We start from the raw sequence: 13,284 nt of genomic DNA, 5'->3' as shown, positions 1-13,284 counted from the left end.
GTGAGGGTGGGGGTGGGAGTGAGGCGGGGGGGGGGGAATGGTCCCCGTTGCCCCCCCCCCCCCGATCCGCCCTTGTAGTCCATCTCCATTGTAGAGTCAAATTCCACGCCAAGATTCCGAACAGTGTTGGATGGTGTGATGACAGCATTCTCGATTTGGATTGATAAATTTGACAAGAAATGTCGCGAAGACGGATTTGTGGCAACCATACATTGGGTCTTATCACAGTTGAGATGAGACATAAACCATTTATGGTGGATCAAGCATAAGCGGACATTGCTGTGTCAAAAGGACTGTAATTTTACTGTGTATATTAAAGCTTAGATAAACATAAACAAAATAACTTCGCCGGAAACCCGTAGAAAAAAATAGAAATGACGTTACGTGCCGGAAGTTCCGCTTTTGAGTGAATTCCTAGTAAGCGGGTCAGGTGCAAAATTCCCAATTACCTCACCAGTGTGAGTCGGATGAGAAATTTCGGTTACCGCTGATGGTTCGGACAAGTTCAATTTTTCACTGCGCATCAACAATAGCAACCTATATGATTCAATACAGGACGGTAGTGAACAGGTGCGCCTTAAAAAGGCACGAGCAGCGGAGTGGTACGAACAGACAGCTTTTGAAGCTAGCACGGAGTGGTTGTATGTACAGTCTGAACTTTTGTAATAGGCAACACCCCGGTCGTGAATTGGTACAGTAAGAGCCCGGGCCGAGGACAAGATGATGACCATTGGTCTGGTGACTGTCTTCTGTCTGGTGGCAGGAACGCTTGGGCAAGGTAAGACAACAGTAAGCCCGGTAAGGCGAGCCGGAGTTAATTCTTCTCTTAACGCCTTGCAAAAGACGGCATGCCGGCGCCTTCTGTGCGGGGCAAGTATTAAATAAATATACGTATTATAAATGAATACGTACCCAGCCACAAACGAAATGAGCAAATTGGCCGTGAATGTTAGTGACAATTATAACGACGGGAAATTGGTTATCTGGCAGACATTTCCACAGACTTGGGTACAACTGTTTTTCAATCTTTAATGTAAAATACCCCAACTTTACCTGATCTATATACCCCAAGAATTTCAGTATATATGTTTTGAACCGCGAGCAGTCGATCTAGCGTATTTCCGACGGTAAGTTTGGTCTCTAAATAACAGCTATTACATGGATGCATTGAAATGTCTCCCTAAATGTCTGGTGTCTGCCTCAAGGTATAATTATTAACGACTAAATGACTCCCTCAGGTAGCATTAACAGGTGTAATACAAAGCCTTTATAAGGCGCTCAGTAGGCATATGTGAAAATAGTACTTATTCAAAGACGCCGATGTAATATGAGAGGAGATATTGATGGTACAGTGGTTGCCGTGTCGCGAGCTGCAGCTACTCGCATTCTCGTCGACGCGTCCACACAAAATGGCTACAACGCAACAAAAACGATGGCCGCAAATAGGGCTTCAGCCTGATTCGCGCTTTTCATGCAAAAAAAAAAATCACCTGATCGATACAACCAAAGCTGTTTTGGATCGTCAAAGATCCAAAAAATGCACACATCAAGACACTATTTTTTTTAGCAAAAGATGGATTACGATTTTTATATGCCTGGGACAAATCGACAAAATAATAACAGTGAGATTTCCGTTTTCGTCGACCACGACGAAAACCTCCTACATTTTTGACGGCCATCAAGCGAAAGATGAAATCGTATCTAGAAAAAATGTCGTGTGCGTGAGATCGTAAATATCGTAAGAAAGCTATTTCGTATTTATGTTTCTAACCACCTCGATTTTTTTTACAACGCCAGAAGCTGGCCGCCATTGTTAAACACGGAAATGGTATGCTCTTGTGACCCAAATTAGATGCCCCGCCTTCTGATTGGTCGGAACACCTTCTTAATATTCATGCCATCACATGATTCACATGGCGATTCGTGTTGAATTTAGTGAATTCTGACAAAGAAAATTCAGTTCAGAATAAAACAATGCATACACATTTTGTTCCTTCCTACAGTTCCAAATGCACCGTGTTACCAAACAAAAAAATCACTGCATTTTGTGGGAATTTGTTTACTCACAACTCTTATCTCAACTTAATACTCGGAGTAAGGATGCAACTGAACAGTAATTTCTTTTTCTTTTAAAATGAACAGTTTGCATTTCTAAGACACACTGTATTTCAATATCGTTAATGCTTCTTCATTTTAACTACGTTTCTCTTATCTTGTCTCCGAATGATTATTCTTGTAATTTTGTTATTTATTTTGTTATTATTTTATTTACTTTGTATATGTTTTTTACGTTATTTTTGGGGGGCAACTCTCCGGACACTGTTGTTTAACTCTGGAGCAGCAGCGGCTGGCCAATTTCATAGAGCTGCTTAAGCACAAAATTAGCTAGCTGGTCGTTGATGCATGACGAACGAAATCTGATGCAAAAATAGCGTGACTCCGAGCGTTCCAACTCGTAGGTTATTTAGCCTAGTTGTAACCAAACCCGGCAGGAATACGGCATGAACTACTTGTATGTAATATGCTTTTTCAAATAAAATCTCAAACAATGGAAATATATAGAAATATATCACCTTTTGACTCCGTGATCAAACTTGGTGATGAGTCAAAGTCCATGCATAAAGAGCAAACTATATGCTCTTCGGTAATAATGTGCAAACCAAACCCGAAACCGAAACCGACAGGACCCGAAACCGACTTCCGGTCGGGTCTGTTCGGTTTCGGTTTACCATTTACATTTTCGGGTGGGGTCAGGTCGGTTTAGCCATCTTTTGAAAAAAAACGAAACAAACTGAAATAAACCGAAACAGTTGAGACATTCAGGTGATACAATATTACTGACAAGTCATTGTGACTGCAGCCGATTGTGGTGTGGTCACCTAGCGCACTATCGGGTCGGTTTGAGGGAGTTAATGTCGGTTTCGGTTCGGTTTATATCCCTGATGTTTCGGGTCGGTTTGGACTTGTCAACCCGACCCGATGCACATCCTTACTCTTCGGTACTGCATGTAAGGATACACAAATTATGCGGATTTGGCAAAACACAATTTAGGGACTATACTAAAGATTATCATAAGGTATCTTTACAGGGTGAGTCAAAACCCTGCCCTCCCCCTCCCAATAAATTCTTCAAAACATTGTAAGCAATTCTCACCGATTGTCATCCAATGGGATCGGATAGTCAATACTTTCATATATCAGTTATTTTTCAAATTGATTTTCTAGTACAGATGTCAATTATATCTTTAAAATTATTTCATCTACTGCTTTGCGATATGAAAAAAAAGGCATTGGTTTCCCAGTTCAAACTCATGCAAATAGTTGACCAAGGAATATAATATTACAAACACTAGTATTTTGGTGGATTAAAAAAAAATTCAATTTGAACTTAAAGCATTGATTTAATGACTTCTCGTGCCATATAGTAGCCACATAGAGGTGGTTGTAATGGACGTGGCCATATCTACATTGTGCCGGGCAAGCATTGTGTACGCGTACCATTGTACAGATACGCTTGCAAACGTATTTTAATTCAGCTTTCATTCTTTCTTTATTAGTGATTCTCTGTTGTGTCAGTTCATGGCAGAAAGCCAATGAGCAAACTTTTCTCACAAATAGTTTCAATGGGCAAATCTTTGGGTTCACAATTTCAACAGAAGAAAAATACCAACAGTGTCTTACTGAAATGACATCGCGGCAACAGCGCCCTCAGTTGTCTGGAAAATCATGGCAAATTTTAAATGTTGAAAGAAGTGCACTTTTCAGTAAAATTAGTAACCAAAAAGGGATGTTAATTAGTTTTCATACACTTAAAAGAGGATTAGAAACTGACACAAAATAAGTTCCGAAGAAATATTCACTTCATGGGCCCTTGAATTTGACAATAGAAAACTGAAATAAAAGTTATATGATTTTTTTGGGCTTTTCCTCTGTTGATCCACACAGTCTTACAGAATTCGGTATTTGTACCTCAGAAATGGCGTCGAATTATGGTTAATTTGTCTTATTTGTTTTTGCTCTCGCAGGTTGGCCTCCAGAATTTAGTCAGTGTCCTTCAGACCAGTATCACAGTATCGCTGATACTAAGCCCGGTGTAAATGTCACCTGGCGGGAACCATACGTCCAAGACGACTACGGTGAAACGACTCAACCCGTCCAGACATTCGGCCCCCAGTCTGGTTCCATTCTCGAGCCCGGGTTCTACACCGTCATCTATAAAGCCACTGATCGGGTTGGACATCCTGTTGAGTGCTCGTTCGATATTGAAATCCAGGCATATGGTAAGACTCGGTTAAGGAGAATACACGTGAAAGTGTGGATTCGTATTTTAAGAATTCACGAGGCGCGAAGCGCCGAGTGAATTTGTCAATTAAGAATCCACACTTGCGTCAAAAGAAGTATTGGCATTAACAGTGAGTGGAGATGAAAAGACATGGGATAAATGTTGCAACCTGACGCCACTTCCGCGATTGTGTACAAAGTCTATGGAGAGTCAAGAATTTTTTTTAAAAGTATTTCCTAACAAAATTGGAAATATTTCTCAGTCCCAGATTCATGTCTTATCATCATTTTTGCATGAATTCCCTTCATTGAGATGATATATGGAGGAAAAAAGTGGCGTCAGGTTGCAACATTTGTCCCGGCTCCTTCCGTCGACAAATTGATATAGGTCAGACGATGATTTCTTTCTGACTCGAAATAGATTTTGCAGTGACGGCGGACAATCTGGCAGTGAAGATGCATTGGTAATTTCGGAAGGAAATTTTCACGCATATGGTCCTATTAATGCTCATTATGGAGAACAATTGTCTGACGTGTTCAAAGTGTGGATTCGTAATTCCGAATCCACACTTCACTAAAGATTCTTCGTTCCGAATCCACACTTTGTGACCAGCGTAACAGATTCGTAGTTCCGAATCCACACTTTTAACAATAGTGTGACGTCATAGCAATGGTTTAAATTAAACTTAATTCATTAAAGCCCCTGTCACACAGTGCCGTTCTGGCATCCCGATGGTGTCACGACCGTAGATTTGGCAAAACTGGACGAGGACTTGACGGCAACTGCTCAGGAGTCAGGACGCTCGTGTTGGGGACTTGTGGGGGACTGCATAGGTCGTGAATTAGACACTGGATTGTCCTGACAGAACGGCAAAGTGCCCCGACTCTTTTGAGCATGTTCAAAACAAACGGGGACTCTCCCGTCCTATTCACAACAGGGTAAGGACGCTGCAAGGTCGGGCGTGGACTTAACTCAAACGGCCTGGAGAGCATCGTTGTGAGAACTACAAGCACGAAGCTGCATCGGGACCGTCTTTCATTCACGGGTCTCCTACGTCTGTGCCGCTCTTACACAGTACCTATACGGGGCCGTATCATTAGTCCGACGCCTCATAGGTCCAACGCCTCATATGTCCGACGCCTCATAAGTCCGACAATGGACAAACGCTGTGTCAGATTTATGCGGCGTCGGACCTATGAGGCGGAATGAATAAATTGTATGCCTACTAAGTCTGACGCCATGAGGCGTCGGACTTATGAAGCGTCGGACTTGTGAGCGGACCCCGCCCATACCAAGACCTCCGCCCGTTGATAGCACTAATCACATGATAGACTTGACGTCAACGGCTTTAATATACGGGACGAGGAAGGGGTGTGGACGGGAGTGTGAGCCACATTTGTCTTGAATAGAACTGTCTGAGCACGGCTTGGACTGGACAAGGACGGGACGAGGACGGGGAACACACACAGATTGTGGTCTGGGATCCAAGGTTGGAGCCATAATTTTTTTTTTTATTTCCCGCGTTGCAGCCACGTTTCAATATTTTTCTTTGGTAGTGACCATCGTATCACGCACGGGGTTAGAGAGCGGCACTGTGTGACATGGACTTCAGGCTCACAGTATGACTGAGCGATTGACAGATATTTCTATTTCCCTCCGAGTGGCAAGCCACTCCACTGCAAGTTGTTCTGCAACTTATCATTTTTATACTGCTGGTTGGAGAGAAGCAAGATAAATCGGCAGTTGGAAAATAATCAGCAATAATCGATCTTTGAGTATTGATTTCTTCGCTTCGCCAATGTAGTTTAAGAGTGTTGCATACCCATTGCTGTCTAAGTGATAGCGAGATGAAAATACACAAGCTTTCTTGGGTAGTATACTTGAACGCATAGCTTCCTGTCTAAGACATCTTGTCACTGGAAACCGAAGTTTGCCCCCCAAAAACCAGAAAATTGAATTTACATCCCCATTATCCAAAATAGAGTTAACAGTTAACTCTATACAGAAGACAATCCCATCACTTTTGCGATAAGTAATAGTTACTATTTCTTACAGCTGCGATTGACGTGTGTCAATCTGCTCCGTGTCAAAATGGCGGCGACTGCATTTCATCCAGCTCGTATTCATATACCTGTTCATGTGCTCTCTATTCCGGGTTCAGCGGAACGAACTGTGAAATCCCACCTGGTAAGTGTTGAGAAAAGGTCATTTTAAAAATCATGAGAATCTGTATCGACTGAATCGATTGTTGTTTAATAGACCCGATTTAACAAGGGCGGATTGAGGGGGGGGGCGCAACGGGGGCCACGCCTCCCCCCGAAAAAAGTTTTTTAAGTGACGTCGCAATAAAGACAGTCAGTGCGTACACCACCATCTTTTCCTTAAAAAATGGTTAAAGTGGTCAGAAATTTCCTCAGATCGCACCACAGAGCATCTAGAATCCAAAACAAAATTTCGGGGCCCTTCAGTGGGCCCGAACCCCACGCCGCCATTTTTGACCCACATTTTGGGAGACCAAAATTTTGGTTGCCCCCCCCTCCAAAAAAAAATCGTTCTGGATTCGCCCTTGCTGATTGACCACTCTTTCTTGGTAGATTGTTCAATTAGAAGAAGAGCACAAACAAGCTGAGAGGCAATGACAAGCATTATAAATCACATGACTAGTTTGGCTGGTAACCTGGTTTTTCTAAACAGTTTTTTTTTGTACCCGGCAAATGTCTGTACTTCACAACTCCATGAGCTGAAATCTCCTGAACTGATTGTGTTTTTTTTTTTAAAATAAAACAATTAGAATGGCCTTTTATTTCACAATGATAGCAAGGACTTCTTCAGAGGCAGGAAGGAGCCCTTGCTAAAGCTAGAATATCAGGCCCTCTATTTTCTTTTTAATTGTAAGCAGAAATACAAACTGACTTTACCAATGCAAACGTTTTTTTCCCCTCACTATTTCTTAAATTTTGATGATACTGATGACATCGCAACATCAGATTCGACTTTAATGGAAATCTGTGGGAATTTTGTCAATTTAAGCAGAGTTATTTCATAACATGTCTCTTGTTACGAAATGGGAACTGACCAATTTTAGTAATCCTCAAAAGAAAAAAAGAAAAATTTTCACTTCAGGAAAGATCAGAAAATAACGAAATGGATATGAATGTTTATTTTTTTCTTCACTTGAAAAAGTAACTGACACATCCGATTTTTTATTCTACTAGAATCATTTGAATGTTTTCTACCATGTGAAAATGGCGCTACATGCATCGACACCATAGACTGGTACGAGTGCAGATGCACGCCAGGCTACACGGGCATATACTGTGACGTGTACAGTCCTGCAACAACGCCCGGCCCAACCACAGGTTAGTTACTCATGATTTCCTTGGAGTTCTTGAAGATGAAGGCATTGTTCAATTAGAAGAAGAACCTGCAGAAGCCGAGAACCATCGACAAGTACTTTTAACCATATGACTAGTTTGGCTGGCTGAGTTTTTTTTTTAAATCTAAGCAATGTTTTTGTGAGACCAGCAAATTTCTGCACTAAGAAGATTTTCCTTTTTTTAACACATGTTTTCCTGAGTACTGAGATATATCTTTTGTTCAAAAATCGCCTTTCACAGGGTTTCTCTCATAGCTCTAGGTCAGGGCTACACAAAGAAAGAAAAACCGATAATCGGTAAGGCCAGAACAGAAAGGCCAGGCCAATGCCCACCGCCTACCGGTGCAGGGCTCTGCGTTTAGGCCTGTTCTAGTTATTCTTCGTGTCCTGAACAAGAGAAATGTTGTTCTCATGGATGTGAACATGTCTGCGCCAATCCAGTTGTTTAAATATGGCTATGTTTTTCCTCTTGCAGTTGATGACTCTCCTCCAGAATTTCGCCCGTGTCCCGCAGACATTGCTCGCCGTATCCCTGCTAGTAATGGCGGGGTAAGGGTGACCTGGCCTGAACTACACGTTGAAGACGACAGTGGTGAGACCATTCAACCCGTCCAGATTTTCGGCCCCCGATCTGGTTCAGTTTTCCACCTTGGATCCCATTTAATCGACTACGAAGCCCGCGACTCGGCAGGGAATACTGCCTTCTGCTCGTTCCATGTCAGAGTCACGGCTTATGGTAAGGCTGGATTAAACTCAATTCAATAGGCTGAAAATACGACACAGCAACTGCAAACATTTCTTTTTCCTTCCTGGATGGGAAGCCAGTGCACTCCAAGTTGCTGCCCAGTTGTAATGCCGGTATCTGTTGAATCTTCGGTCTAAGGAACCTTCGAACCATCGGCTTTATTGCCCCCACTGACGTTATTTCAAAAGCGCTGTAAATTGATTGCTGTCCAAAATACAAGCTTATTCAGGTTGGACTCGGACCCACGAATTAGATGTCAAAGGTTGCCATTTGTTTTTAGAATTTACATTCCCATTTTACAAAATAGAGATAATTACTCTTGACAAAACTGTTCTGTTCTACCGTAGAGCCTCCATCTATTTTCTGCCCGATTGACATCGACCACTGGCTGTCAAGCGGCGAGTCATCCGCCGTGATTACCTGGGACATGCCTACCGTGCTTAGCTCCTCCGGCCATGCCCGCTTGACCTACCAATCCATGGAGTCTGGCTCACGTCTGCGTCCGGGGACATACACGGTCCGCTACCGCTACACCGATGACTCTGCCTTGGAGGCATCTTGCTCCTTTACCATAACCATCCATGGTAAGTCGGTCAAAGTCTGCGTCTTGGAGAAATATCGAATCTAAGAAGCAATTTACAAGGACATACTTTCAGAGGATAATTGAATAAAGCTGGTTGGAAAATTATCCGAGGCATCCAAACCTTGATTACGGTAACTGCAGTTCTGCGCACTTTTTGCATTGCTAGTTTTCTTTCACAAATACCCAAGACAGAACTTTGACCCATTCCTATTGGTCGAGAGGCCGTCACATGGCTGGTTTTAAACGGTTGATAGAGATCAGCTGGCTGGTCCAGTGTCACATGAAATTTGGACTCGTATGAAATCCGGGTTTTGTTTACCGTTTTATTGGTTGAATATTAAAACATCACGAAAGCATGCACAATACTACCAGTGATTCGGTATTTCATAAGTCCTGAATGCACATTTCACCGGCACAGCTACATTCTACGCCACATCCCGCAGTACGCGCAACACGCGCGCACCAATCCCCATATAAAAATTAAACCAGAATTCTGCCAGAAATCTGCCCAAAAAATCCATTCTGTCAAAGTTTCTGTCAAACTCGTTTTAACAAAAAATCTGTAAAAGTTAGCCAAAAATCGTCTAAAACGATCACCCTGTTCACAATGTCAGCCAAGAGTTTGCACGGACAGTTAATTTTTCCCAGTGCATTATATTAGGGGAGATGGTCGACAAATTTGCAGTGCGGGACATTTGAAATTGTTCGTTTTTCTGGTCAGTAGTTTCAAAGCATATGATTGATTCGAGTATTTTGTTTGCCCTTTTCTTTGCTTTTTGTCAATATGGGATTGTTGTAAGGCGGCAGAACGATATACCCCAAGCTACAGCAAAATAACTCAAGTCGTCTGCTGATACTCATTCAATTGGACCATGATTTGTCGACCGTGAACTTGAAAAAATGACTCTCCATGGCAAACTCTTGGTAGCGCACTGCATTGTGAATCGCCCGATGGACTCCAACCTCCTAATGAAACTGATCTGTGGTATTTAGTGTTGCGTCCTTTTTTTGTTCTTTAGACTCCTGGAAACCCCAGCATCCAATACAGGGACCCCAGCATCCCATACAGCATTCCAAGGACTTGACACTGAAAATTGTCATCCCCGTTGGGGTACTGGTCGTCGTTCTGGCCGTCGTGATGTCGATCGGGCTCTACATGTACAACAAACGGTAGGAACTCCCTTAAACTTTCTGCATTCTTGGAAGTATTTATTTTCAATTGAAGGAATTTATACAGTGCAAACAAGCGGGGAAAACATCTCTTATTTCTGGATATATAATAAGGAGGAAACAAATGCAAGTTTTAACTGGTTCACTGCCTGCCTGACAGTTTTGTGTAAAACTGAACGATTGGTTTGGTTATCCTTACCAAGAAAACATGTATTATATCAAACCATGTCATCTTGTGGGTTATATAAAAAAAAGCAATTGAACAGCTATCTTGAGTTGACTGACAAACGAGTTTAAAAGTCGTGTCAGAGTTTAAACAAATGAACCTTCAAATCTAGATCGATCAGTATGTTTTTCGATGTTGAAGACGATCGTCTGAAATTTTCAAATCTTGTATTTTGGATCTTAAATTAAATTGCCTTCTCTTTTTCCTACGAGTGTTAACAAATTGGAACAGAGTAAACATTTCGACTGACGACTAATAATTATAAAAGATTAAAGGGTCATAAAACAGAAGATTTCAGGGTATGTGGTAATTTTTCCTTTCAATTTTTATTTTGTAAAAAACAACAACAACAACAGCAGAAGGAGCATCAACAATGGCGATTCCTCTTCAACCTGCGGCGGCATGCGTATCTTGAAGAATGAGCACCTGCCTGCCGAGGAACCGCGCTATTCCACTCCACCCATCGAAAAGACTCAAGAGATTGCCTAGACATCTGATATCCTGCGTTGACCCTGCCTTCAGAAGATCTGACCACACCCATTTAACCACACCCATCCCCCCTGACCGTGATATCTGACCGTACCATCCGTTTAAAATCCGATGTATTTAACATGCAGGTTATCAGTACCTTGTTTGATACCAGTTTTTTTCATCATTACCAGGCCCATTTGACCACGCCCGTCAACTATGAGGTCTTAAGAATATCTGCTGGAATTGCTTTTCCTCCTGCGATCCCCAATTGTTACTGGATCGAAAAATGGTGTAATTTTTGTTTTCACTTTTCCCACCCATTTTGTAGGAAATTGATTGATTATTAAATAGCGGAGAAGGCAGGGGCAGTAAATGCACCACGACTCCTGAAGATTTGTAATAAAGAAAAGAAAGATTGCTTTAGTTCTGCTTTTTCAGTTTCGGGTTCTGATTTTGTTGATGGAATTTGAAGTTCCCATTTTTAATTTTGTTTTTTATTTGTTTACACTTTTTTTGGCATGGAGCTTCAAATCCTTGTGTTTATTTGCAGCTAAATGTACGTCATATACACAGTTTACATTTGCAATTATTTTACCGCTAAACGCCTTTATTTAATTAAGCTATTAATCGGTTTGTGATTTACAGTAATATCTCGAGTGTAACCAGAATTAGCAATGGTTTTTAAAGTTTCAAACTTTCAGGAAAAACTATCCACTTTCCATTTAACTTATAACACAACAGCTACAGACATCTTTCAAGCATGATTTTTAGATACACGAATCACTTACATTCGGCCCATGCAGACACGGTGGGAGCGATTGGGATCGGAGACATGGGGGCATACAGGCCCAATATCCTCTCCCACGAGCATACATACTTTCGAGAAAAACAAATTCCCGCCGGTTTTTTTTTGTGCGTGGTAATTCCACAAGGAAAACATTTTAGCCATTGAAATTGACATAGAAACACGTGCGTACACGATTGTCAGATACGAACAGCGCCATCTATTGGTGCCCTCCTCGTTTACGGAATTTTCCTGTTCCCTTTGTTTCTTGAAAAGACTTTTTTGAAACATCATAATCAAAATGTGAATGCCCCTCTTTCAATGACGTTCCCTTACCGCTGATTCTGGCAACACTTTGCACTCGTTTACGTGTTTATGATTGGTATGTTTTATTCAAAATGTATTTTGTACTCAGACATATATTTCTTTTTATTAGGAAAAGAACTTGACGATTTATTTCAATTTCTCAAGATTTCAGCTTCATAAAATTTAAGCAAGAACATTTTGCTCAAATCTGATAAAAAAGAGCCAATGAGCACATCTCAGAACTTGTTTATCTGTTTATGATTTGTATGTTTTATTCAAAATGCATTTTGTACTCGGACACAATTTTTTATGACGAAAAGCACTTGATGATTCTTTTCAATTGCACGAAATTTCAGCTTCACAAAATTTGAGCAAGAAAATCTTGCATGATCCTAAACATACTCAATACTGCTGAAAAAAGGCCAGTGAGCACATCTCAGAATTTTTCTATCAATCAATCTAGTTTATTTCATAACTTCATAATGAAAACATATAAAGTACGTAACTTAATAGATAAACAAAACATAAAAGTAAATGACAAAGATAAGTAACAAAGATAAATGAAAAGCAGAGAAGTTATAAGGAAGTTGTAAGAAGTCCAAGGACTTATGAAACACTCCCTTTTTACCCCCCCCACCCCCACCTCCCCCCCCCCCCCGAGAGAAAATCCCAAGTGTTCCCGTTACACGTACCCAACTACCCCACCCCAACCTAAGATGTTCCATTAACTTAATAAAGACAAGAATGTATGTATAAAACAATGTACAATGTAAACACTGTGAGAGTGGTAAAGTAGTAATAGGCCTAAACAAAATAAACAAAATCAATTTCCTTGCAGGTAGTTTCTATACAATGTTTCGCTTCAGAAATAAAAGATGGCAATCCGTTCCAGAGTTTGCAGCCTTGATAGCGAATGCTGTGTTGGAGAGCTGTGGTTTTACATTTAACTTGAGTGCATTTATGTTTTGAGGACCGAGTAGTATATGTATGGTTGCTAATTGAAAAGAAATTGTTAAAAATAACAAACAGGAAGGTTGCCTTTGTGGTAATTATACATAAATACCGCAGTTTGCATGTGGTTGATGTTGGATACTTCGAGCACATTATACTTCCTAAAGCAATCCTGCACTGAGTCACTATACTTCAACCCTGTTATGTATCTATGTATTCACACAACCATGATTGATTCACCGCTGTTATTTGGTTTTATTGTGTATAAACGAAGTAGATTTGAAGTCATTTGAAGTTATGCTAACTTTTTTCATATATATACAGATTTTATTGCTGCATATTCGGTTGTCTTAAAATAGTTTCTTCCTAATAAGTGCATGTTACCCATCA

The 13,284-nt window shown here is 41.1% G+C and overlaps 1 protein-coding gene across 2 annotated transcripts; it reads left to right on the top strand.

Moving 5' to 3' along the window:
* The first annotated feature begins 423 nt into the window (after positions 1-423).
* On the top strand, positions 424-12,801 carry LOC119737188 (sushi, von Willebrand factor type A, EGF and pentraxin domain-containing protein 1-like). 2 transcript variants are annotated; one of them, XM_038211365.1, is made up of 8 exons: positions 424-778; positions 4,026-4,280; positions 6,338-6,469; positions 7,498-7,641; positions 8,134-8,394; positions 8,751-8,987; positions 10,006-10,156; positions 10,742-12,801. In XM_038211365.1, the coding sequence occupies exons 1-8, from the start codon at positions 721-723 to the stop codon at positions 10,869-10,871; spliced, it is 1,368 nt and encodes a 455-aa protein (XP_038067293.1). In that variant the 5' UTR covers positions 424-720; the 3' UTR covers positions 10,872-12,801. The 2 variants fall into 2 exon arrangements, with proteins under 2 accessions (XP_038067293.1, XP_038067292.1); XM_038211364.1 differs by having other exon boundaries at positions 10,739-12,801.
* The last annotated feature ends 483 nt before the right edge of the window (positions 12,802-13,284 follow it).

The sequence above is a fragment of the Patiria miniata genome, unplaced genomic scaffold (genome assembly GCF_015706575.1).
Source record: "Patiria miniata isolate m_02_andy unplaced genomic scaffold, ASM1570657v1 HiC_scaffold_3, whole genome shotgun sequence".
Lineage (NCBI taxonomy): Eukaryota > Metazoa > Echinodermata > Asteroidea > Valvatida > Asterinidae > Patiria > Patiria miniata.
Note: the sequence above shows the minus strand (reverse complement) of the source record. Positions and strands in the feature narration are given on the sequence as shown.

Coding starts and splice junctions, on each gene's coding strand:
- LOC119737188 (XM_038211364.1), top strand. CDS start 721: ATGATGACCATTGGTCTGGTGACTGTCTTCTGTCTGGTGGCAGGAACG. Junction 779..4,025: donor GGCAGGAACGCTTGGGCAAG/GTAAGACAACAG, acceptor TTGCTCTCGCAG/GTTGGCCTCCAGAATTTAGT. Junction 10,157..10,738: donor CTCTACATGTACAACAAACG/GTAGGAACTCCC, acceptor CAACAACAACAG/CAGAAGGAGCATCAACAATG.